Source organism: Galleria mellonella, unplaced genomic scaffold, assembly GCF_026898425.1.
Source record: "Galleria mellonella isolate WM207_F2 unplaced genomic scaffold, CSIRO_AGI_GalMel_v1 utg300, whole genome shotgun sequence".
In the NCBI taxonomy this organism is placed as follows: Eukaryota; Metazoa; Arthropoda; class Insecta; order Lepidoptera; family Pyralidae; genus Galleria; species Galleria mellonella.
The window spans coordinates 3,100,595-3,127,133 of NW_026442068.1; the positions used below are offsets into that span (position 1 = coordinate 3,100,595).

The window sequence follows — 26,539 nt, forward strand, 5'->3', positions numbered from 1 at the left end:
TATAAATATTAAGTGGTTTAATAAAATTTCTTCAATATAAGAATATGTCCGATTCCATCTATATAATACAAAGCATTTCAAAAAGGGAAAATACCTACATATAAAATACAACCTTCTGTACCTTCACAATGGATTCTCGTCCTGCGTTCCTCATTCGCGTCCAACTTGTAGAATTCGCTTTAAAAGAATAGGAATATCCACATACGTTCACCTTGTCAAACCGCAATTTTGTACAATAGACGACCTCCCATACAACTCTTACGCACAACATTCAGACCAGTGCATCCATTTCATTTCAGAGATTACCACCTAAAAATACCGCATGTTAAAGCTTTAGTACAGGCCAGCGAATACCAATGACTGTTTGGGTGGTCTTCGATTGTAAATTATACACATCACAATAAAGTCTTAACGCGGAACATTTTTTAAAGATGAATACTTAATGTATAGTACATATATTATTTGTGCTACTGACATAAAGAGAGTATATAGTGCGTCGATTATACACACCGATTCTGTTCAACCGTTTATTACATGATAAACGTTATTGTTATTCATCAACTTTACTACTTTGTAAAAAAAAAAACTATAAAAAATATTTAGAAATGCACATACTCGTAGTATGTGGTACGCGTTACATTGCCTCGCATGCGGTATCTATAGATGTCAATCAGAGTTCCACCTCGAATCAGTTCATCGTGGATTTATATCATTGGAACTACTGGAATTAATAATAAAATTCGATATACGTCATCTACAATAGAAGCACCGTGGAGAAACAGATATTGCCCTACGTAAAGACACATTTAATTACAAACGAGATCGTTTATTGCACTATAATCAGTAATAATATTACGTAAACACTTGGCGTTGATGTTAATGTTATTAAATTTATTTACACGCATTACATTTTTGTAAATAATTCATAATGAATATGTACAGATGACTCTTTATATAAAGCATCAGAACCACAATTTCGAGATATCAGTCACAAACAAAAACTAACGTTGGGTCCAAATATCAAGATACCTAAGGTTGGCAACAACATTAAATAAATAAAATGTGTATAATACTATATGTACAATGTGACTCTCATTATAGAAATCCGTTCATTATATTTTCTAACTAATATTTCGAGATACTAAACATGGCGGTACTAATTCTTTTTATAATATGGCTCATGATATCATGCTAGGTATACAGGTTACAAAACTGTAAAATAGAGAACCTCTGTGATGACGCCGTTTGGTTTGCGGTTAGATGGAATAGACAAAAAAGCTAGTGTAACTACACCATTGTATAAGCAGAGTACAAACTAGTAGAGAGGTTGTGTTAGACATAAACGAAAACTTATAACAATAAATTTTGATGGTAACACTCGATTGTATAAGACACGATTTTCATTATTTTATTGAAAAAAAAAAAAAGTATTTTGAATAAGAACACCGTCATTATTTTAAGAGTCGACCGTTCTACTATTCAACTCTGCGATCGATCAAAAGCTAATGAACTCTGGGCATATTTAGAGTATCTGGAAAAGTTTCTTGAGTTCCACCATCAGCTGCCAATCCGTCTTGATGAGGTCGTCACGGAAGTAGTCCTTGCACGCGTCGATACTCGCGCGTGAGATCTGCATCAAATTAACAAATAAATTACATACATAGACTTACAATCTATTTCAATATAATCTAACAGAAATGTAAACAAACGCGTAATTAAATCTAACCATAGACAAGATTAGTGATGTGATAACCAAAGGCAGTATCGATCTAAAATCAAATAGTGTTACAAATTTCATTTAGTATTCAAATTTCATTTCATTTACTTAGAGTAACAAACTTAATTTTATATTAGATTTTGTACAGCAAACTGAAACGTTAATCATAAAATACATTGTATATAAATTTACCATTAAAAACTTTGCAGATATTTCATATTCGTATTTTGTTTCCAAATTCTTAAATAGATTTCTGATAATCAAAATTTTTAATTACAACTTAAAAAAATGAATAACGTTTTATTCCGCTAGTAGAGCGCTTTTTAAATAATCAACTAGAAACATTGAACGCTGTTAAAATGTTTTATAAAAATTTACAGATAAATGCGATGTCACAGTTTCGTCAGCAAAAATTATCAAAGGGTATGTTGACAAGTGGAATCTTAACATAAGATGTATTTTTTTATACTACTATGGTAACAAACAAGCATAAAACCTGTCTGATGGTAAACTAGGGTACCGTAGCCTGTTATGGACGCCTGTAAAACCAGGGATGTCACGCGTGCGTTGCCGATCCTTAAGAAACTTTAATACGCGCTTTTTTAAGAACCCCATGCTGTAGTTTCTAGGGAAAACCTCGGCAGGAATTTCATTCAATAACTTGAGTATTCGGGGGAAAAAGCTTAAAAAAAAACTTAGGCCTCAAGAGCATCTGCGCATGAGGACTGCGATAGGCAATATAACATAATATTATCATACCGTCAAATCGCGTCTTTTAACTTCTTAATAGTTTAGCACTTAATAGTGGGTTAATACATTATTATAATTTTTATTACCTAGCTATTTTTTAATAATTTGGATTCATTTCCAACAGAAATAAAATTTAGGTATATAATAGGTAAGTACATAACAATAAAAATAAAATAAGAAATGTTTAAAAAACCGAATGCAATCGTCTATTTTCTTTTCCATTTACAATAAGAATGATAATATTGTTATTTCTGGTAACACATAAGAGGCATGTGGTAAATTTATAAATGTTGCTGCAGTAATGTAACCAACAAATTTATTACGTTTACGTATAATCCAAGCAACGACCGCATTTGTCATTTAGAAACGTGTAGTATAAATAAATACTACACGCCGTGCCTACACAAACGATTTTACCTAAAAATTGTATAAAAAAAAAAGATATACACAGCTTAATCTAAAAATATTTTGGATGTGTCACATGTAGATATTATGTCTGTATCTGTAAATAAATACGAAGCATGCGAAATTTCCATTTAGCTGAATCATTATTTTTATAAATAAAACATATATAAATGTAGTAAAAATTGTAAAGTTGCTGCTATGAACCAACCAAAGAATCTACTACATGGGTGGCGAAATTTAATTGCAGCCTACCGAGACATCCGCAAAAACTGGTTCCGGAGGCTGGGAAGCCAAAAATAGCAACTCGCGTTGAATGTACAATTGGTTCATTCAGGTCGACCCACTTTGGGACGCATCGATTCAGCACTTGGAGGTGAATGGGGGTATGACGTCATAGAGAAAATAGAACAGGTTGTGCAAGCAAGAAATTGGGTCAGAAGCACCCCTCGCGCCGCTGCGACCTAGCTGCAGCGGGCCTACTCCGGGGCCTTCGCTAGCGACATCGGACCGAGCTCAAGAATCATATTACAGTGTGGAATATCGGATTATCTATTTTTAGAACATCGAAGGCTGTACAATTTGCAGGTATAAATAAAATTAATAAAGAAATCGTAAAGAGACTTTATATTGAAAATATACTGCATTTTAATATTTGCTAAAATAAAAAGAAATTGGTATAGGGACATGAGTTAATAGAATAAGATTTTTTTATTTGGCTATTTTTTGCAAAAATAAAAACTAATTATTTCTTAAATACATACTAATTGATAGTTTCTTAACACAAATGTAAATAATTTAATTAATTAAAACAATCGGGGTATGATGTGATGACGTCGTAAGTCCTGACTATATGGGTATAAAACACAATATACTTACTATCTGTAACATTTGGTTAAATCATTTCCGTAAAAGTATGTTAATTGACGTTACAGTGTAAACATAATTAAATACTGACGTGGGTATAGGTATTAAAACCATTTAAAGAGTAGATGTATATTGCAATATCGTGCCCTACAACATAATGTATGAATAAACACTTCATCAATGAAACCGCACTGCGAAATATCAATGGATCACCTAGAATGGACTTGACCCGGTCATTGAGTATGTGTGCATGCGGCGACACGCGGCGGTTGCGCATGTGTACTCCTTGCTTTTTTTGCCCATAACATAGCAATCCCACCCTTAAATACTTAACATATGTGGAACAATAAAAAAAAAAATAGCCTGCGAAAACTTAAATGATAGAGTCTTATGAATATTAAGTAATTTTCTTATATATTTAGCAATGATGACTACAAGGACGTCGAAAAGCAGCCATCAATCATAGCCGCCCACATCGTAAACTTAGTGAACGCACGAAATGAATCGATTATCTCATTATTAAAGCTGATATATAAGTACTGGTGCTAGTAAGAGACGTTTAGAAGCCAACGCTACCGGGCACGATCTATTGAAACTGGCTGCTCAAGCGAAGCCAGAGACATCCGTAACGTTTGATTTGACCTCAACACTAGATACAGGAAAGAAATAACTGGTTCACTCTCTCCGAATATTATGATAAATTAAATTAATTTGGGATACTACAATCACAGACATAGTATGAGATCGACGACGCAATTTGTACAAACTGAACGTGATTTTTAGTAATGGGGATCTTACCCTTTTGCTAGCAATATACCATATCAGGCCGTGCTCCACGCGGCTCCTGCAGGAAACCATTTTGACTAATTGTTTATGAATTCGGCTGAATTGACTTTTGGCCAACTGACTTGTTTCATCTTTACTTATCCCTCACTGGTGCCCCGCTAGCATGTACTAAGCGCAGGTGGAGTAACCATTCTACTATCACTAATTAAAAAAAATCTAAACGTGTCAATGCTGCTATATTTTATTTATCGTCGTGTTATTCGTTATTGTTACAAAAGCATTCATTAATAGTAAATCTGCGCCAAATACTTTTGAAAGAGCCATCAGTAATGCTGCTGTCGTCAACGTAAAACAAACGCGGCTCAAAATTTCGCCGGAGTAGAAGTAGGCTCTTATGAACTTACTTAGAGCAAAACATTGGCGTACAAAGCAGTAATGTAATGTCTATTTAGATTAATATCTGAGATTGCAGTAGAGACGTGCGTAAAACGAGTTTGCGAATAGGAATTGGAATTACTAAAGCGGGAGCTTCCTGGAAAATTAATAGTGTACGAAACTTTGGTTATTAATCACGTGTCCGAAAAGTAAATGGATAATAAAACTCTTTTGGAAGTGAATGTGGACACGATCAAACTGTGAACAAACACTCACCTAACGCATGGAAAGCTGTGACGTCATGAGCCAAAAATACTGCGGCCTTCGCAACGGTGACGGAGAACATCCGAGTTCAATCGGCTTTTATGTTGTTCAACGAGAACATTACATATACGTTATTAAGAAAAACATCGGAAACGAGACAAGGGCAAGTGTGTGTGTAAAGAAATGCACTGAGATAAGTGCCCATAAAAGATATAAAGGAACTTGGCGGTTTATAAATGAAATCCATGTCACTGTTTGGATTATCAAACTATCATTCAATAAAATGTTGGTGGATTTTTAGTGTATTACATAATATTCTAAACCGATTTTGATGGTTTTTATCAGTACGATAAAACACCATATGACTTGTCAGCCGTTATCTATCTACTGCTGAATATGGGCCTCCCCCATTAAGGGGGTTTTACTAGTTGTTGCCACACTTGGCAGACGGGTTGGAAACTGCAGTTAGTCTTTGGTGATATTTCAAGAGGGACACTGATTATACCTCAAGTACAAATAAGTTTACTAATTCCTATATAAGCCATGCCGAAAAATTATGAAATCAGCTATCCCATGATAAGTTCTCTGTATTCTATAATCTAGAATCCTTCAAACGTAGCGTGAAAAAGCACATAGTAAACGAGCATCAAGCGCTAACAGTTGAGAAAAGAACATCCTGCTTTCGGTTGATCGCATTTATGGATTACACTGCCCGTACACAGGATTACTTGGTCATACATAAATATATAATAATAATTTTTATTTTCCACCACAATGGGCGTATAAATTGGGTAATAAGCTGTCTTAGATATATCGCCAGCTTATATATTAAATAATATAATAAAATACACGTTTTTATTTGAAGTATTATGTTTGAAAACTTCACGTATAACATTATTTTATATGTAGGTAAATATAAAAGTATTAAAAATCGGGATTTCCGATTCCAGTACGGGCTGGTATTGAAAATCCCGGTTCTACGAAATAGACTGGTTCATTAACCCTTCCTTGCATAATGGTGGAAATTTCCATCATAACATTGAATTCCCAAAAATTATATAAAAGACCAAGTTCACTTTAAGTTGATCGTGTCTGGATACCTTTTTAATGTCCGTTGCAAAAATCAAAAAATAGCTGTCAAATTTATTTTTTAACCATTTTTCCTTTAATTTTGAACACGAATTATATCGCCTTGATTTATTTCACCAATAAAAAACCATGCAAAGAAGGGTTAATTCTTAACATTAAATACAGCGATGGACAATCGTAGAAATTAACGTCTACTGGGTTTCAAGACAGTTGGTGTATCAATATTAGTTAAATTCACACATCCTAATAATTGAGTAATAGACGTACAATCATAAAAAAACTATTTATAATATTAGTGATAACAGTAATTCAATGATTATAACAAACTCCCAATACTATATTTATATTTATCCTTAGCAGATATATCGAAAACAAACATACCAGTCGAAGACACCTACTTGTCTATTATTAGCGGTATCACGAGCTGCACCCAGTGTCCCCTCGTCCCGCCGTGTCAATTTCCCCTCGACCTAGTGACCTGTCCCGTCCCCCGCCCCTGCACTTCGTTCACCCTGCAGTATACGATCAATGGAAGTGTAGGGAGGGGATCCATTGATGCAAACCGCCGTTTGCATTGATATTGTAGAGTTGCAACGATGAATGGAAATTCTTCAATTCATTTTATATGCTGGTGCTATGGTAAGTTAATGGAATTTCACTTGCCTAGTCTCTAAGTAGTTGTACTTAGCATTGTTTCTATGGGAGAGTTGGTAGTTCGCGGATATGTCGCTATTGTTGGTTTTACATTACTACTTTTCACGATATAACTTCTATATATGTGGAATTATAACTAAATGAAAAAAGCAATAAACTGAGCTGTGACCATTTTGTGTTACTATGGCACACGCATGAAGGAAGGGTAAGAAAGGAGATTGTTAGTTTATATATTTTGTTTTTTGTAGTTTTTTATTTGTGCTTTTTTATTTTTATTCTTTTGTCTCTTTTGCTGTGTATTATGTGTATGTTTTTTTTTTATTGTAATTTGTGTGCTGTAAGTAATGTAAATAAATTATCTATCTAAATTATAAATTGAGAAGGCACTAGCTCCTGACATACAGTTAACGCTAGTTTAGGAGTCGGAACTACATGTAATTAATAATAATAATAATAAAAATGTTTATTTGGGATCCTTAGCTTAATTTACAGTTTTTTGTAGGTTCGATAATAACTGCATTAGTCACAAAGAGACTGTGTCGCAGCTATTAACGCCCGCTCCATAACATGCGGTACAAAATTTAAATAACAATAACACAGGAGAAAATTAATAAAATTACTAAAAATAAAACTAATCAATGGATTTTGTACGAGTGTGTGTGTGTGTGTGTATGTATGTGTGTGAGTGTGTGTGTGTGTGTGCGTGCGTGCGAGCGTGCGTGCGTGCGTGCGTGCGTGCGTGCGTGCGTGCGCATTATACAATTATATTGTATATAGTTCAATAAAAAGATTATTATTATTAATGACTGAAATCATGATCAGTCATGCTATGTAATCAGCGAGATTAGGTACATTATTCGTACACTACATTATGTATTACAACTGAACGTTAAAATGATTAAAGTGTACATACCTGGCCTGACCCTATTCAATTATTTGGATTATATTTAATTTTTATGTGTCACAAATCATTTATGACACACGTGAATTTACAACTAAATTCATACAATCAAATAAGTTGCATAATTTTAAGAATTAAACACAAAAATAAAATACATAAATATGTTTTCGCCATGTGTGTGGCAGTGACCCAAACAGGGCATAACTCAGTGATAGTTTGCCTAAAAGCAAAGCACTGATTTTCAGCTGCGGCCTAGTCAGGCTACACGCGAGCAATGAACTCGGAGTTCCCTAATACGACCAGTGGGGTTACTCTTTAAATAAATTTCAATGGGTCGATTTTGGAATTGAGAATCGCACTCTCGATTTGCAACACTGGCGACTTAATAGTTTTATATTGTTCTAATAAGCGCATATTAGTGTAATTTGGTAATAGAAACTATTGTAAATTGATCCTAATTATAACCTAATTTCTTATTGTCGTTTCATGAATGCAGTTCAAAATTGTCATTGGCAATAGAGTGGATTAACATCGATATTAAATTCGAGAGTAGACCTACTACTGTTCAGTATACAGAAAAAAATTGTATTATATAGATACATACATATATAATATAAATAATAATTCATAAATAATATATTTCATTAACGAATTGTATATATATTCATAACTATAACTGTGTAGTCAATAAATTTTAAAGAGGAAAAAGAGTTCGCATTGTTTGTTTTTACCAATAGCTCTTCTATTTTAACTTTAATCTTATCAGACAGGTAGATTTATGTATACGAATTCACTAGAGGGAGAGTTTGTACAAAAGTCGATTGCTTGGGCACCTCTGTCCCATTCGTGTTTCTACCGTGAAGCAGTTGTGTTTGCATAGCTGTGTTTCGGTTTGAAGGGTGATGTGTGATATGGCGTGAATTTACTGGGTACAGAGGAATAACACCTGAGTCCTCAGGAATGGCAACGCATGGGGGGTATTATGGGCGAAACAGTATACTCTGTTATGTCCATGGTACTGCTCATGTATATAGGCGACGGTTACCACTTTCCATCAGGTGGGCTGTCAGCTTGTTTGCCATTCTAAGTTGTATAAAAAAAAAACTTTTATTTCCAAAAATAATTATCAAAATTGATTCAAAAAACGGCGAATATATCACGTAACATACAAAAAATTAACACAGTACAGAACAGTACGAATCCAGAATCTACTTCGTTTTGAAATCACTTCAAAACGTGTAAAAAAAGCATAGATATAGTTATAAGAAAAAATAGGAACTTGGATATTCCATACCACGTTCATAAACGATATGCAGCTTGCATTTTACACACAAATATAGCGGGCCGAATGTAAACCGAGATGCAAGAGCACCAAACAAACAACCGGGACACACGTTTCCGTTCTATTCTCGATTGCAAACATACAGTTTAGGTATTGGCCGCAAGTAAATAATCCTGCATGAATGCTTTAGTTCCAATAATAGAGTGTCAATCAGTGACATTTGTCTAGTAGCAAAAATAGTATCAATATCACACGTTCTCGAGCACCATTCAGTAATGCGTCCGAGCATCAGTCATAGGGCACGGGCCGCGGCCCCAACGCCAACAAATTTGATATAGAGATAACATCAAGCATGGACATAAGTAGGTACGTAGCTTTATCATAAATTATAGGTACATGTAACCAATATATCTTTATTTGTACTTTTATAAGTAAATTGTGAATACTCAAAAAGTCAAAGAAGATAAAAAAAAAATGCCAAATTAGTAAATTTTAAGTATTGTTTAACTATCTGTCCTAATTGTCTGTTTTTAGTCGGAAACGGATTATTACTAATGAGGTCTAACTGCCTATTGTTAGCAATATACTGATATGGTATCAGGTCAACTTCCACGTGGTTCCCCCTAGAAACCATCGTGATTAATAATTATGGAATTCGTCACGATGAGCTGACTTGCTTCCTCACCTATTATTCCTGATTGGTGCCCCGCAATTAAGTACCGATACCGCAGGCGGAGTGTGTATTTCATTTTCATACATTAAAAAAAAATATTACCTCCTCACGAGAAGGCTGAAGTGCTTGTAAAAAAAAACCATTTAAGTATAGTCTATTTCTATTTCCACCCAATATACAATTAGGTAGGTAGTACTAGAACAATCTTACACAGCGCACTAAATTAACATCGTGTAAATATATGTACATTTTGCGATAGATGTAATACTCGTATGTATAAAACATGATTTTTTTATTGTGTCATCTGTTTCTAACAATATACATATTGTTTTTGTATTGTACAACATACTGATGGAAACGTTTTTATACGGATATTATAATTAGGGTTTTTCCGTGAGAATAAATAAAGCTGTATTCTTATAGTTTTTCTATGGACCTCATCAATTATGGGAATACATCAAGTCAATCGCTAATTGCAGTCGAAATCAAGGGTAAATTAGGTAGGTAATATAAAATAAAAATTTTAATTACTGATTCCTTATACTTATTATTACACCAAATGCGGATTTGGTGAAGGTCTACAAATTATTCTGGAACGAAATAAAAATGTAAAAAAAAACACTTATCAATTCCAGGGATATTTTTGTCACACCTTTTCTATCACTTTGGTAAAAGAGTCAAAATTATTATAAGATATTAATTATTGAAAGAGAGAGAGAGTGAACATGATATTTTTTTTAGTTAAAGAAAAAAGTATTCAAATGACTAATATTTAAATTGCAATACGAGCACATTTAGAAACTCTAATATATTTTGCTCTACAAACTGCTAAAAAGTTTGCAAGTCTTCCAGATTTTCTTGTAAATCGTTCCAATGTCTAGAAGCAAAATAATCGAGATGCGCGCTCGAGACTCCTAATTTATAATCAATGTTGTGAGACGAGGAATATCTATGTATCTGCCTAGTTACATGCACTATTATATAAATAAAGTTTTCCTAGAAGAAATTCCGAGTGTAGCGCTTCGCAAATGAAAACAGAGTGATATCATAGTTTGATTATAAACGAACATAATTGTTCTCTGTATAGAACGATCGTGATGGTAACAATGCATACTGATAATATTCAAACGGAAGGAGACTGTCTGTCCGTCTGTTGTGTTTTCAAGGCTAAACTACTCATCAGCCAACTGAGATGAATATTGATATGTAGCGACAGTCTTAACTACTGCAAAATCTATACCTTCCTAAAGGAACACATTTATCATCTATTATTTTCAATCATGAGCAATTTCAGTTTATTTTTTATATCAAGAAGGTGGCAAACAGGCATATAGCCTATCTATTGATAAACGGTCATTACAACCTATGGACGCCGGGGGGAAAGGAATTGTTAGCAATGGAGTTTGACAGCCCCATTGCTAGCAATATGCCCGATTAGGTCAAACCATCGTGAACAATTCTTGTTAAATTCGTCACGATGGGCTAACTGACCTGCTTCATACTCACCTATCATCCGTTACTGTTAATGTTATTAAAAAATAAACCTATGGACGCCTGCAACACTAAGGGTGTCACGTGTGCGTTGCCGACCCTGAAGAAATATTAATACACCTTTTTTTTTTAATGGATGATAATGAAATGGTAGCCCCGACTGCGCTATCGGTATACACTGGCGGGACACCAGTGAGGGATGATAGGTAAAAATAACAAGTCAGTTAGCCTCGTGGTGAATTCAACGATAGATTAGTTACAGTAGTTTCCAGGGGGAACCGCGTGGAGTTCGACCTGATAGGGTATATTGAGAGCAATGGGGATTAACCTCCCCATTACTAATACACCCTTCCTCACCCTAATACACCTTTATTAAAGAACCTCATACTCTATTCATACGTAATTTTTAAAGAAAATCTAAGCAGGGAGCTTATTCCTCGGTTAGAATGTTTGCAAGAAAACTTTAAAACTGCACTGTACGTAACCATTTAAGTTTTAATGCGTGAGGATGAATTCACTTTATATATTGACTTTATGGCGTATACAGTCAAATGCAATAAAAATATTTAATATTAATCGCTTACAGTCCGAATCATAATAATAGTACTCGTGAAATGATAACTGAGCACATTTCTTCAAAGGAACACGAAATATACAAAAAAAAAAATTAAATCGCTCGAAGTAACAACCGGTAATATTCTTATTTATATATACTTCGTATTAACCTTCTTATTTACTAATATTTTAAATGTAAAAAGTATAATTGTTACTCTTTTGGCACCTTAACGTCTCAAATAATTCATGAAATTTAATATACACGTATAATATAGGATGGAGAAAATAATAAGCGACGGTTATCACTTTCCATCAGCTAGACCTTCAGCTTATTTGTCATTCTAAGATGTAATAAAAAAGGTTATTTTTTTATTCCATCTTAGAATGACAAATCAACATATCCCGGTCACGCAGACATATATATATATATATATATATATATATATATATATATATATATATATATATATATATATATATATATATATATATATATATATATATATATATATATATATATATATATATATATATATATATATATATATATATATATATATATATATATATATATATATATATATATATATATATATATATATATATATATATATATATATATATATAGCCTTAATCAAAGACACCGGTCACAGCTTATTATGTACATAAAGTCGAGTTAATTAAGATACTATTTTTTGTAGCTGAGGGCTACGGGATACTGGGAGGTCTGAGCGCGCAGTCATCCAAATATGTACTTATAAAATGTCTTGACAGTCGACGCACTACCATAATCATGTGAGTATCAACATCAATATATTCCACATAAATAATAATTTAGTCATTGCATTCTATTAGACATCGAAAGTATCGAACTCAGATCTATAAAATACTGTCACTAATAAATAATAATAAATAAATAAATGATTTAATAAGTATATTATATAATTTTTACAGCAACGGTGACCTCTTTCCGATGGGTAGGCCGTCAGCTTGCCATTTTTAGTTGCTTAAAAAATTTTAAAATTCTGTTCCAAGAAAATAGCGGTTTTAGTTGTTATTGTTATTACACGACTTAATTTTATTAGATTTCACTGTATTAATTTTAAGCTAAACACTATTTATTATTTTATTTGCATTACCCAGTAGATATTTATCGAGTGCCTTGCCTGTGTACATTTGTTTACTTCTGTATATAGTCGATGATGCGTGAAGCGCCATCTAGTAACGAACTATCAGAAAATGGATAGTGTGAAAATTTTAATATACATATACTATTTTTATATTATATATTTGCCGTGTGATAACAGCATAGAATAGGCCGCCCCTTCCTTTCCCGTTGCTGTCATAAGAGGCGACTAAGGGAGGGTGAGGGATGGGGAGCAGCGTCTTTTTAAAACATCTCCAAAGCCTAACTGTGATTGGCAAACCGTCTGCCAAGCATGGCAACTACTGGCAAATCCCCCCAAGAGAGAGGTCTATTTTTAGCAATGAACAGATGATAGCTGATGATGATATAATATTTATAATATATTATTCCTTAGACAACTGTTATACAGACACTTTGTTTTTATTATTGACATGAATCTAAAACTATAAGTGAAATAATGCAATTATAATCTAAAAGTATGAACAATATTAGTAATTAAAAGCATTCATGCACCTATTTAATTAAAAAAATGATCAAATATTTACACATCTTCTCAAAGGTAGAATGTATAAGGGCATTACCCATCTCTTCTATGTAAAAATCACCTATATTCTAGTAAAATAAATTCATGTAATTTCGGGTAATAAAAATGGACCTGGTAGAGAGCAAAACCTTTGCCGGATCATCTAAATTGGTTCTAAATGTGCTTACCTTGCTGACTAGCATATCAGTCTCGTCGAAATGTCTGCCGAACATCTTGGGCGACTCGCCGGGGATCGGATCTATCTTGATGCACACCTCTTGCCCCTTGCGTGCCGACTCCACTTGCTTGTGGTTCACTTCAATTGATGTCACTATACCCAGCTCCACAAACTGTCCAATAATGAAATATTGTCAATGGAAATTCAGCCTTGTAACCAGAACAGTAAGAGTGCAATCGTGAGAATTGTTCTCGATGGCGTGTCAAGTCGTTGTATTCGAAAACTAGACCATTGTTATCAACAATAACTTTCCTAGAGATCTATTTATATAATTATTATTGATTGTGCAATAAGTGGAAATTGTGTTAGTACTATAAATCTATATATTATCTATTTAGTATAATACTATATTAATTTTTCTATATTCAGCGGTTTCATTTTTTTAATAAAAATCAAAAAATTTTGGACAAAATAGTGTTTTTCAATTCATCTAGTTGCAATGTAAAATACATAATTATTTTGATATTAAAGCCAAATACACTGTGTATCATTAGCAAAATTTAATAAATTAATTGCATTAGGCGAATATAAAATATTACTATGGTAATACATTTATATATTTTACAAATTAGAATATATATAGGCTGTCATTGGAAGTGGACAGAATCTGTACTAGGATACCCTGTGTTACAGTATTCTGGCCCTCACACTCGGCCCCTGACTATACAAAGAACAGGTAAATAAACTATAATATAAAAAGTAATTATAAAAGGCTAAAACGTAAAGTAGAAACATAATCTCCAAAATGAACTGACTGTATGGTTTTCAATTACATATATATATATATATATATATATATATATATATATATATATATATATATATATATATATATATATATATATATATATATATATATATATAGTAAAAACTAATTAACGCTTTGGACAAAAAATCAACTATATATCTTACCTCTTTACTAGGTACACAGATAGGCGTACCCTCCTTTACAATTCCGGCTTCCACCATAACACCAGCCACAATAGGGTCACGGGAGTTGAACACGAATTGAGGCAGCACCTACATATAATACATAAATAATTAAAAAAAAAAACTTCAATTGTGGCAAAACTAGTTTTGTTTTCAAAACTAAATTACTGAACCGATTTTAATAAAATTTCTATGGAACCAATCTGTAAGTATATCCTTTCAGAAAAAAAAAATCCAAACCAGTTTACAAACTCGATGGAGTCATGCAATAGCAAACATAAATACAACTAAACAAAAGGAGGTTCATAACTGTAATCACATCAAAGTTGAATACCAGATGGATATGATATGATGGCTGGTGCATACAATTACTATGAATATTACACATAAATTAGAATCTAACGTGATATGGGGCGAGTATACATCACCATTTGGATTAATTTTAGTTTTTTAACAGTGACTTCTGTCATTGGAGAATTATTGAATTGCGTATTATTCAGTCAGTTTGTTTTTATTACCTCTTAGTGCTTTAACTACCTAACCAACCAGTATGAAATTTGATATACACATATGATATGCTATATATTTATTTATTGGAATGATACACAGCAGTACAATATTATCTTTATACTAATATTAGTACATAAGTGATATAAATGTACAACCAATATTGTTACCCATGGAAGTATAACAAGACTGTTGCTGGGATTAAAACTGGGACAAAACTCACTTAGGTTACATTATTAAAATAAAATTATAACACCTGTAACCTGTTTCTTGCTAAATATTAACCAAAGATACTAAAATTACCAATAGTGATTATACTTTTTACAAACTTAGCAAAAGACTAACTTTTAAAGAATTAATAACATCTCCATCTGTTAATAACTTTTAAAAAGTCATTAACAGATGGAGAAAGACAAAGGATATTTTTTATCTCAGTCAGCTAACATATTTCGATCACACAGACGAAGTCGCGAATAAAGGCTAGTTTTGCATAAAACAAAGCACTGACTACCTCATCTAAGAATGGTGTACATATCCAAATTTCATTCAAATCTGTATAGTAGTTTTTGTGTGAAAGAGTAACAAACATGCATTCACACATCCTCACAAATATACACAACAAACGCGTTTACAACGGTAATCATCATCATTTCAGCCATTATCCGTCCACTGCTGGATATAAGCCTCCCCCATAGACTGCCATAAAGAAAGGCCTTGAGCCATCTGCAACCACTGACTCCCTGCAATACATTTCAGATCGTCACTCCATGTAGTAGGGGTCATTCTACACTGCGTTACAGCAGTAATAGGATTCTATATTGTTTCACCTTCAGTTTACACGGGAAGACTGCAATATGTTTGAACTCTTCCCTCTTCTTCTGCTTCAATTCCTCGCGGTAAGCGGTAAACTTGTCGAACAGATGGTAGATGATGTCCGCCGCGAATATCTTCACGCCGAGCTGGTCCGCCATCTCTTGGGCGTCGCGCTCGATCTACAATATTGTACCGGATTAATATAACTCACGAAACCGTTAAATACATCCAGAGTTTATATAATCATTGATAAAATAATCAATGTGTTATTAAAAATAAACATAGACTTAAATTGTGAAAACTAAGTCTAAATTGTAATTAGTAGTATCTAGTAGTACCTAGTCCTCAAGATTGGCAACACGTGAGGGGTGTCATAGGCGACACAGTGTACTTTGTTATGTCCACGGTACTTAGAATAAACATTATAAGTTGCAAAACAAAGAAATAGACTATCTCTTAAAAAAATTATAAAAAAGATGTAATAATAATAATGCATACTGCATTATTTTTATAAAAAAATATTAAATGTAGTGGTTGAAATAATTTTTCTTTCTTTCTAACATACTTTTTCGAATGGTTGAAAATTGAATGGTAACCCTACCTGCGCTATCGGTACATGCCGGCGTAGCACCGGTGAGAGATGATATAGGTAAGGTAGAAAGTAAGTCTGGTAGCCCAACGTGAGGAATTAAATAAAAATAATAACTAGGATGGTTTACAAGGAAACTGCATGGAGGTCGACCTGATAGGCTGTATTGCTAACAATGTGGATTTTAAATCCTATTACTTATCTCTATTATGTACCTTTTCCCCCACGATTTAACAAACAGCCTCACCTACTGACGCTCGTGGGTACGATCCTCAGACAATACAAACATTTGTATCATCATCAACATGTCAGCCTTTAATTGTCCACTGTTAAACATAAACCTCATTTTTGGGGAGGTTTTGCGAGTAGTTGCCACGAATGGCAACCGCAGTTAGGGTTTGAAAATTATTTAAGAGGGGTACTGCTGCCTATTCCTCGCCCTCCCTTAGTCGCTTCTTACCATACCCACGGGAAAGGAAGGGATGGCCAATTCTAGTATGTCAGGAGGACACAGAAAAACATTTGCATCCATGAGTATATCAGTGTGTATTGATCTTGATCTTTTCTATGTTTAATATATACATCAGTTGTCCAATCCTATGGTATAAGTGTTACCTAGTTTGGGACTAGATGGTGTTGTGTGAAATGATATTATTTATATAATTATATTATTATTATTTAAAAAAGCACATTAAATTTAAATATTAAGAACACTTACCTTAACATCGAAAGCTAAAATAGTAGCGTACTGAGAATCATGTTCCAACATGGCGGACGCTTTCATTACGTCACGCTTCACCACCGGTCCTATCCTGATGGCCGAGTACTGTGAATGTAAATTTATTATGTTAAAAGGAGTTACATACTTAAGCTCAAACAATACTTATTTTACTTCATATAAAAATAATTATTCAGAATGTCAACATTTATGAAACTTAAAAAAGTTTCCTTTCTTTAAGCTTCAAAAAGCTAAAAAAAAGGTGCAGTCAAAATATAAAACTTCTGAAATTTTTACAAAGGCACGATTGTTTTTCATAAATTTCTACCTTTCATACAAATTGCATGTCATATAATAAATAGCAGGTTCAACTATTTTCAAATTTTGATTACATTCCTTGAAAATGTAATAACTCACAGGAATTTTACTAGTCCTGAGGAATTCCAAAAGCGCCTCGAGCGAGCCCAGCGTGGATGCCTGCACGTACACGCCGCGCTCTGATAGTTTGATTGACGACAGTGCAGTTTTCAGCTCGCGCGCCACCTCTTCCCTGATAAAATATACAACCAAACCCAATTAAATACCTTCGGCCAATCGAACAGCATACATCTAAGGCATAGAATGCTTTATAAAATATCAAAAATTGCAGCTATCATGCATTTAAATGATATTACATATACATTAGTTTTATTTTCGAGTATACCAACACATATTAATGGGTTATTGTAGTTAAAGGTGACACAGAATTTTTGATATTAGGGCACGTCACATGAGTATTACCAATACTCAAAATGATCATGACGATTATAAAATATTTTACTTACTTCAATATATCTACTTCATCAGGTTTCTGCGCCACAAGCAAATTGAGACCGGCAATAGCTTTCTCTAACTCCTTAGCGGCAATTTTCACGCCTTGCGCACCAACTACTTCTTTGTGCTCGATGTATGCGTTCTATAATTGTGAAAATATAAGCATTTTTTTAAGATAAAAGCTCAATAATACAATCTGTAGCTAATATGGTACATGGAACCACGCAACATAGCTGTGTATATGATGTATTTTAATTGACGCGGTTCATTAGATTTATTTGCAGATTGCAATAAAGTACACGAAAACCCGTACTAAAAATATATATTAAATTTGTAAAAATTACATATACTTCATATTGACAATATTTTAAGATATGTTCGGATACCGTAATCCTACTGAGTCTGAACCTAATCTGGCTACGCCAAAGTTATATAGTCGAATAAAGCAATATAAATCAATAATTTGAAATGTTAAAAAAATATATATATTATATTAGAAAAAGTTAATTATATTTTGTTCATACCTTAACCCTGAGTTCCTTCATTGGTTGCGGCATAAGTAAGGAGCGGATCTGCGTGACAATTGGTCCTTCGGTGCCCGCCAATACCATGGTGTCTCCCTCGCGGAGTGTGCCGTTGATCAAGATCGTATCGATTGTCGTACCCAAACCTGGGATGGCTTTCACCTGGTTATTAATAATACGTAATTAGTACTAATTATGATTGACACCGAGTACAAAAATGCAAAATATTCACGGTTGATGACTGTGCAAATATAGACAAGTCGCGTGAATATTTAGAAAATACATAGCTGAATGTACTATCTCTTTAACCTCTTTGCATATTTTTGTTAAATTTCTTTTATTCACAGAATCTAAAAAGTTATGCTTGAATTTTCTAAGAGGTTAATAAGACTCACCTTACATAAATCATGTAAGGTGATAATCATACATAAATAAAAATTTTTACATTTACATTCGCCGGGTTATACAATGCAAATCCTATTATGATTTGTGTACAGCAAGATTTTAACACCACTAAATTCTACAAAATAATGAAGTAGAATAATAAACCAGCACTAATGAAGGGCAGTATTTAGGTTATTTATTTAAAAATATGTGTACTATATGTATAGGATACAGAATCTTTTATATAGGCCCTGCGTCTCACATACTTTGTATAGCACAAAAGTCTATATAAAGGGTGCCCAATGTCTATCCCTTCTTTTATCAAGAGGAAATATTGATATAGTCTAGTGCAACAACTTCGTTTAACATATTTTAACGGCTGACTAACCTCGAGCACAGTGGCGAGCAGCTGATGTGAGAAGACCAGCCGCTTGTGCAGTGGCCCCTCGCAAGCCTGCACGATCATAGCAAGCAGGTTACCCATACCTTCGCCCGTCACTGCTGATGTGGGCACCAGCGATACATAGGTACGTGGGTCCGGGTTATCGTAGAACAGCGCCGCGTTCAAACCCTGTCGGAGTGGAAGGAATGGCATTGTTATTAATGGGAGCTAATAACCCTATCAGGTGAAGCTCAACAGTTTCCTCTAGAAACGCGAACACACACGCACGTACACACACACACATACGTGTGTATGTGTACGTGCGTACACGCACAGACACACACCCACACACACACTTGTATTATTAAGGAGCCCGATGCGTAACAATGAGCTCCATTTTATAGTAACTACAAAACTTCTGTATTTGATTCATTCGAACACACCTGTTCAGCAAACTGAAGGATAACATCTTTGCTCCGCTTCTCAAATTCCAGTTGCGTGTTAGTTTGCTGCAATTTAATTATATCCCGAACATCCTTCCTTTGTGCACTCTGCCAGTCGTACAGACGGTCAATCTTATTTAGCGCCACAATAAACGGCGTCTTCTTTTGTTTCAGCATGTTAATAGATTCAATTGTTTGGGGCTCCAGCCCATGCATAATATCTACTACCTGTAGTAAAAACATATAATAATAAAAATTGTTAAAAATATAGTTCAGACAAGATATGGATAATTATAATACCCAAACCTAATTACAGAAACAAACACATAGTAAAAATAAATGACAAATCATATTGATCCTACAAATTAAATGAAAGGGTACAATAATAAAAATTAAGACTATAGGATCCACATTGTTTATCCTTATGATACAATATAGAATGCTTGAAACTAAACAATAAAGCTTAAAATTGAAAATTTAAAACATCTTCATGCTTCACAAACAAAGAAATTTAGTCACAAAAAAAAGTATAAATTAACACGTGATATACTTATATTTAAAGTTTTATATACTATAAGTTTATTTAAAATTAATGGAATTATTGTAAAAAAGCATTAGTATTTTTTTTTTATTATTTATACTGAGCCATAAATATTATTATTTCTCAAGTCAGAACACATATTCTTCTAGAGATTTCATTAAGTATCTCTATTAAATAATTTATTATAATGTAATGACATAAAAAACTCTTATCAGGGTTACATAAAAAGATAAATTCCATTAAGTACCAACAATCTTCAGTATACACATATTAAAATGAACATGTATGTAAATCAATGTTAACTTACAAGAATAGCAATATCGCAAAGGGAAGATCCTCTACTCCGCAAATTACTGAAAGACTCGTGACCAGGAGTATCAATGATAAGTAGACCAGGTAGTTTGAATAATATTTCGTTCACCTGAAATTGAAATCAACATTACTACAACAAATATTATGACCACATTATTGACCACAGCTTTGAAATAGATAGCATGCCCTGGAGTTTAGCTCATATCTGCAACTTTATAAGTTTATTTATTCTTTATTGACCACATTACAAAAAAAAAAATTTGAAAGAAAGAAATATTTTTATGCAAGTAAACTTAGATTTCAGCATTTTTGAATCGGCTTTATTTGCATGATTTTGCTGCACATTATCCGGATAGTTCAATGAGCATGACTTACTCGAGGCACCCAACCATGTCATAGCCAAATTAAATTATTTCATACTACATAATCGTTATAATATAAGAGGCGAAGTTAATGCTATTTAGCGTTCTTTCCCAATCAACTTTTGGAAACAGAAAATATGTAAAGAAAAATATTGAAAATTTTACTTGGTTTTTTAATATTCAGTAATGTAATAAATAAGATATGAAATAAAGATGAATAAAGGGCTTTGTGCTCATTTTTTTTTGCACATTAATTTTAAACTAATCAAATATTTAATGCAGTTGCATACCCCTTTAACGTGTTTTGTCTGTTCCCTGATGTTCTCAATTGGTACATTGGTGGCACCGATTTGCTGCGTGATACCACCTGCCTCACCGTCCTGCACGTTGGTGCGACGCAATTTGTCCAAAATCTTTGTCTTGCCGGTGTCCACGTGTCCCAGGACGCATACCACGGCCGCACGGAGAGGATTGCTAGCTTTGTTTGCTTCATTCTCTTCGCGACGTTTCTAGAAATCGTGCAGGATATATAAACTTACTAACTAACTAAGCAATCATTGTTTTACCCCCTACTGCCACTTACAGGTCCCATTTTTTCTTATTGGGATAAAAATTAACTCATCTCTCAAGTCAGACCATACCACACATATTTACAAAATGCGTTGAGCTGTTTTAGATTCATAAAAATGAATATTGTTAAATGGAATATTTATATATTAAGAATGATATTCTTTATTACACACAAAAGGACGGTAATAATTATAATTAGAGAAAATGTGAGCAAAGATGAACTTACAAAAGAGATCACTTTCAGATAATCTAACATAATAACATGGAAAATAATGAACATATTTTAAGACAACCTTTGGGATAACAGAAATGATAATGGAAACACTTAAATGCAATAAAAACAAATAGTTTTTTTATGCAACTTAGAATGACAAACAAGCTGACAGCCCACCTGATGGAAAGTCGCCTATAGACATGAGCAGTACCATGACATGACATAATAGAGTATACTGTTTCGCCCATGATACTCAGGTATTACTCTTCTCTACCCTATAACGTCACTGTTATATCCCACCCTTCAAACCAAAACACAGCCATACAAACTGCTTTACGGTAAAAATACGTATAGGACAAAGGTGCCCAAGCAGATTATACAAATCAGTGAAAAATAAATTACTACATAGGATTTTGATTTTTTTTTTTTATTTTATGTAGTATACATTATTACAAAATATTTTATTAATTTGAAATTACTTGACATGTGACAAAATAGTAAAAATAGTAAGAGAGGATGAGGGATGGGCAGCAGCATCCCTCTTAAAACATCTCTACAACTAATTGCGATTGCCAATCTGCCTTTCAAAAGTGGCAACTACTGGCAAAACCTCTCCGAGGGTGAGGCTTATAATCAGCAGTGAATAATTAAAGGTTGATATGATGATATTGAAATTCTGTAATATTTACATGTTTCATAAGCTTTCTAAAGACCATGTTTAGACCACTCGTGGAATCAGTAGATTTTATTGTGCACAAATAAATAATCAGAATGTTTGCCTATTTAGAGAAGCAAAATATTATCTTTAATAATTTTTATCAAAATTTCATTTTACCTCCAACCTCTTCAGAACAAGTTCTCTTTTTTTCTGTACATCAGTCATTTGATCATCATCAGAATCTTCTTCAGAACTAGAATCCTCATCAGAGCTCTCATCATCTCCCTCTTCAGAACTATCATCATCCTCTTCATTCTAAACATCAATATAAAAATACAATATTAGTTAAAATGTAATAAATTAATGTAAACATAAAAACTATTTACATAGTGATCAAGCAAATTAATATACTTACTTCCTTAGATTTTTCTTGCTCAGCTGTTTTATTTTCTTCCTTTGTTGGAGATGGTACAGGTTCAGATTTTGGTGGTTCAGGTTCCTCTTCTGAAGATTCAGCATCCCACGCATCTTTTACAGATTCATCATCAGATTCTTTTTTCTTTTTTTCCAATTTTGGGGATTCATCCTATTTAGAAAAAAATAAATTTAACTTAAGTATTTCAAAAATCACAAAAAAATATATAGTAATTCAATTAGCAAATTATTTCATCACACCTTCTTGTCTACTATTTCAACTTGTACTTTCTTATCCTCAATAGGAGTTGCTGGAGCATCTTGTGACATTTGACTTTTTAGTCTTTGTGGCTTTATTCTTGTACCAGGCCTTGGAGGTTTCTTCTCTGTTGAACCAATTTCAACACCCTGTGCTTTCAAAGATTCCAATAGTGCTTGTGCTCTAGCCTTTTCAGCTTTTTGTTTTGGCGTGAGCAACTTGCCTTCTGCTTTAAGTCTTTCTTTTCTCTCCTTTTCTTTTTGCTTCTTCCTCTCTTTTTTTTCTTTTTCTAACCTAATTGCTTCTAATCTTTGACGTTCGCGTTCTTCCTCCTGTTTTATCCTTTCTTCTTCTTCTTTTTGCAATCGCTCTTCCTCTTCTTTAACTTTTTTGAGAGCTTCCTGCATAGCAGCAATAGTTTTTTTGGTAGGCCCTCCTTTTTTAGTTTTCTCTTCTTTTTCCACCTTTTCACCCTTTTTCTTCTTTTTACTTCCTTCTGTTGGTGCTGGAGTATCGCCTTCTCCATCTTTCTCTTCAGAACCTACTTTACTTTGACTGCTATCTGCCTTATTAATTACAGGTTTGTCCTCTGTTTGTACAGTTGCTTTAGTAGACTGTTTTGACTCATTAGATTCTTGTTTATTTTCCTGTTCCTTCTCTTTCTTTTTAGCTTCTTGTTTTTTTAATTTCTCTCTCTCCTTTTTTTCCTTCTTTTTTTGAGCTGCTGTTTTAATAGTTATGTCATGTTCATTATCACTAGCCTCATTTTCTTCAATATTTTTTTCAGGCTCAACTTTGAGTTCCTCTTTTTTACCTTTCTTTTTAGATTTTGACTTTTCTTCAACTGGCTCTACTGGTTTATCAGTTTCAGGAATCACACTAGATTCCTTTTTAACACCAGCATATTCCATTTCCAGTTCCGCCAATACCTTTTCTATGTCCTCATCACTGTCATCCTTCTTTCTTTTTGATTTTTTACCTTTCTTACCAGCAGGTTCCTTTTTTTCAGTAGATTTTTTTTGTGGTTTTTTAACAATATTTTCATCATCTGAGGAAGGTGGAGCTTCAGGAGGTGAAACATCTGCATCTTCTATTTCTAAAAGAGCAAAAGCACTTTTCTTTTCATCTTTCTTTTTATTTTTCTTTGGCTTTTGCTCTGGTTCCTCATCAGACTCATCTACAAAACGTTATATATAATAAATAAATATCACTGGAGTTATTACACAAAACTATCTAATCCCAAACTAAGCAGAGCTTGTGCTATGGATACTAGACAACTAATAGATACTTAAAGACTTTCTATTATTATACATAGATGGCACCCCAACCAATAAAAACATTCATATTTATGAACATAATTGTATTGCATGGAGATTGAACTTGTGACCATCTAAATGTGAAGTAACATCTTAAGCTTAATAACTACGATGGTCTAATGATTACCAAGGTCATAAATAAAAGTATATTTTAGTTAATGATGATAATTATTTTAGTGATGTTTTTTGGATGAGCATATTAGGAGACTGTAAAGCTCACCCAGTTCATGAAATAAATAAATAACATGGAAACATACCTCCACTGCTGACATCTTTTTTCTTTTGAGACTTATTTGAAATTGATACATTCTTAATATTCTTTGTGACTTCTTTGACATCCTCATCCACAGATTTTTTGTGTTTAGCTTTCGCTTTAGGCTTCTCATTTTCACTCTCATCAGACTCTATTGTAATTCTAAAAATTACAAATATTTAATTTATTTATCTAAGATATAATACACATAACTTATTATTAGAAATAAAAAATAACTTATAGTTGTAAAATACACATTGAGTATTTAACAGATAAATATACTGACCATAAATTTGAAGCTACATTTGTTTTTTAAAGGTTTAGTATTGAATAATCTAGTTTAAAATAAAACATTTAGATATTTGTTGCTTAAACATGTGTAATCAAACAAATTAATGTATGTTATACTTTTATACATAGAAAAATTATGTAAGCACATCCCTTAGCACCTCTAATTTAGTCACAAACATTTTGATTAATTTTGACACTGACAACCAAATTTGCATTCATATCACAATAAAATTGTTGAATGTAGTTAAATATGGTTATGATTATTTTGGCATAACATATTCTATCTTAGCCTTCTGGATTTAGATCAAATTAGTTCCTTGGACTACACGTGATATTTTTCTTGTTTTGAATTTAATAACCTATATAGACTACATTTGGTTGCATATTCTACATAATCAAGAGAAGTATTCATAAAACAGTTAACCTATAATCATGTCCGCACTCACTTTTTACCCTTCTGTGCCGGCTTCACGTTGTCAATATTTGTTGTTTCCACATCGCTATCGCTGAAATATACGTAACTTTATTAGGACGTATCGTACATAATAGCGATCAAAAGAGAAAACATATGCAACACTAAAACTTACCCATCATCCGCACTGGGATTCTTCTTACCCTTTTTAGCTTTTCCCATTTTAACTCCAAATTTATATTAAGTCACAATTCCTACAATATAATGTTCAGTTTCTGTATATTTAGTAATTTCTATCATGTGAAACGTAATCAATGCACAGGTTGTAGTACTAAACGAGCCGAAAACGATCGAGTCGTCGTGTATCCTTCCTTCACGTTCGGAACGTCAGAAAAAAAGGAAAACCCGAAATGAAATGAAATTTGAGTCTATGTCAAAATGTTTTGTCATATTATGTCGTAGAAAGACAGTACAGTCATGCTTCCATGTACTATCCTCAATCTATGGTATCGTTATATTAAATCCGGCGGATTTTATTTAAATGGATATTTTTTATCAAATCAATTTATAATATATATATATATATATATATAAAAATATAACATAATTAAGAATATAATATAAACAAACATTAAGACATAGAAATAGATAATTTATAACGATTTGTATGGGGATTAGATATTGCCACACATCTGTCATATGACAAATATCAATTCATGACAATTCTTCAATATTGAAATTAAACAGCATCGAGAGTAATCTACAACTCATTACCAATATATATTTTAATTACCATCGTCTGCGATATTGTAATGTCTACAATATGCTTATCATATACCCTAACTTCGTCTCTGCATTTATATTAGTGCGAATGTTATGTAGACATGTGAGCTTTGGTGTGCCTTTCAGTCCTCATGCTTGGTCTGCTTCATTATTATGTCTGTGTTAATAATCTTTATATATTACTTTCCCATAAAAAGAGAATGCCAGTATAACATTCAGATATAGCATAGTAATAAAATTCCAGACAAATCATCATATTGAAGACTAAGCAGCATGGTTTTCGACCTTAGCCAGTACCACAATGGAACAAACGTACTAAAAAAAGCATAGTAATCTG

At 33.1% G+C, this 26,539-nt stretch overlaps 1 protein-coding gene across 1 annotated transcript; it reads right to left on the reverse strand.

The window, feature by feature from the left end:
• On the reverse strand, positions 1-25,831 carry LOC113523477 (eukaryotic translation initiation factor 5B). Its single transcript, XM_052895617.1, has 18 exons — positions 25,595-25,831; positions 25,454-25,513; positions 24,721-24,878; positions 23,150-24,324; positions 22,890-23,060; positions 22,652-22,789; positions 21,323-21,541; positions 20,666-20,779; positions 19,818-20,045; positions 19,381-19,563; positions 18,609-18,770; positions 18,096-18,226; positions 17,689-17,821; positions 17,272-17,379; positions 15,979-16,143; positions 14,627-14,734; positions 13,665-13,826; positions 1-1,630 (listed from the first exon to the last, which is right to left on the reverse strand). Exons 1-18 carry the CDS (start codon positions 25,639-25,641, stop codon positions 1,523-1,525), a joined length of 3,570 nt encoding a protein of 1,189 aa, XP_052751577.1. The 5' UTR covers positions 25,642-25,831; the 3' UTR covers positions 1-1,522.
• Between the last annotated feature and the right edge of the window lie 708 nt (positions 25,832-26,539).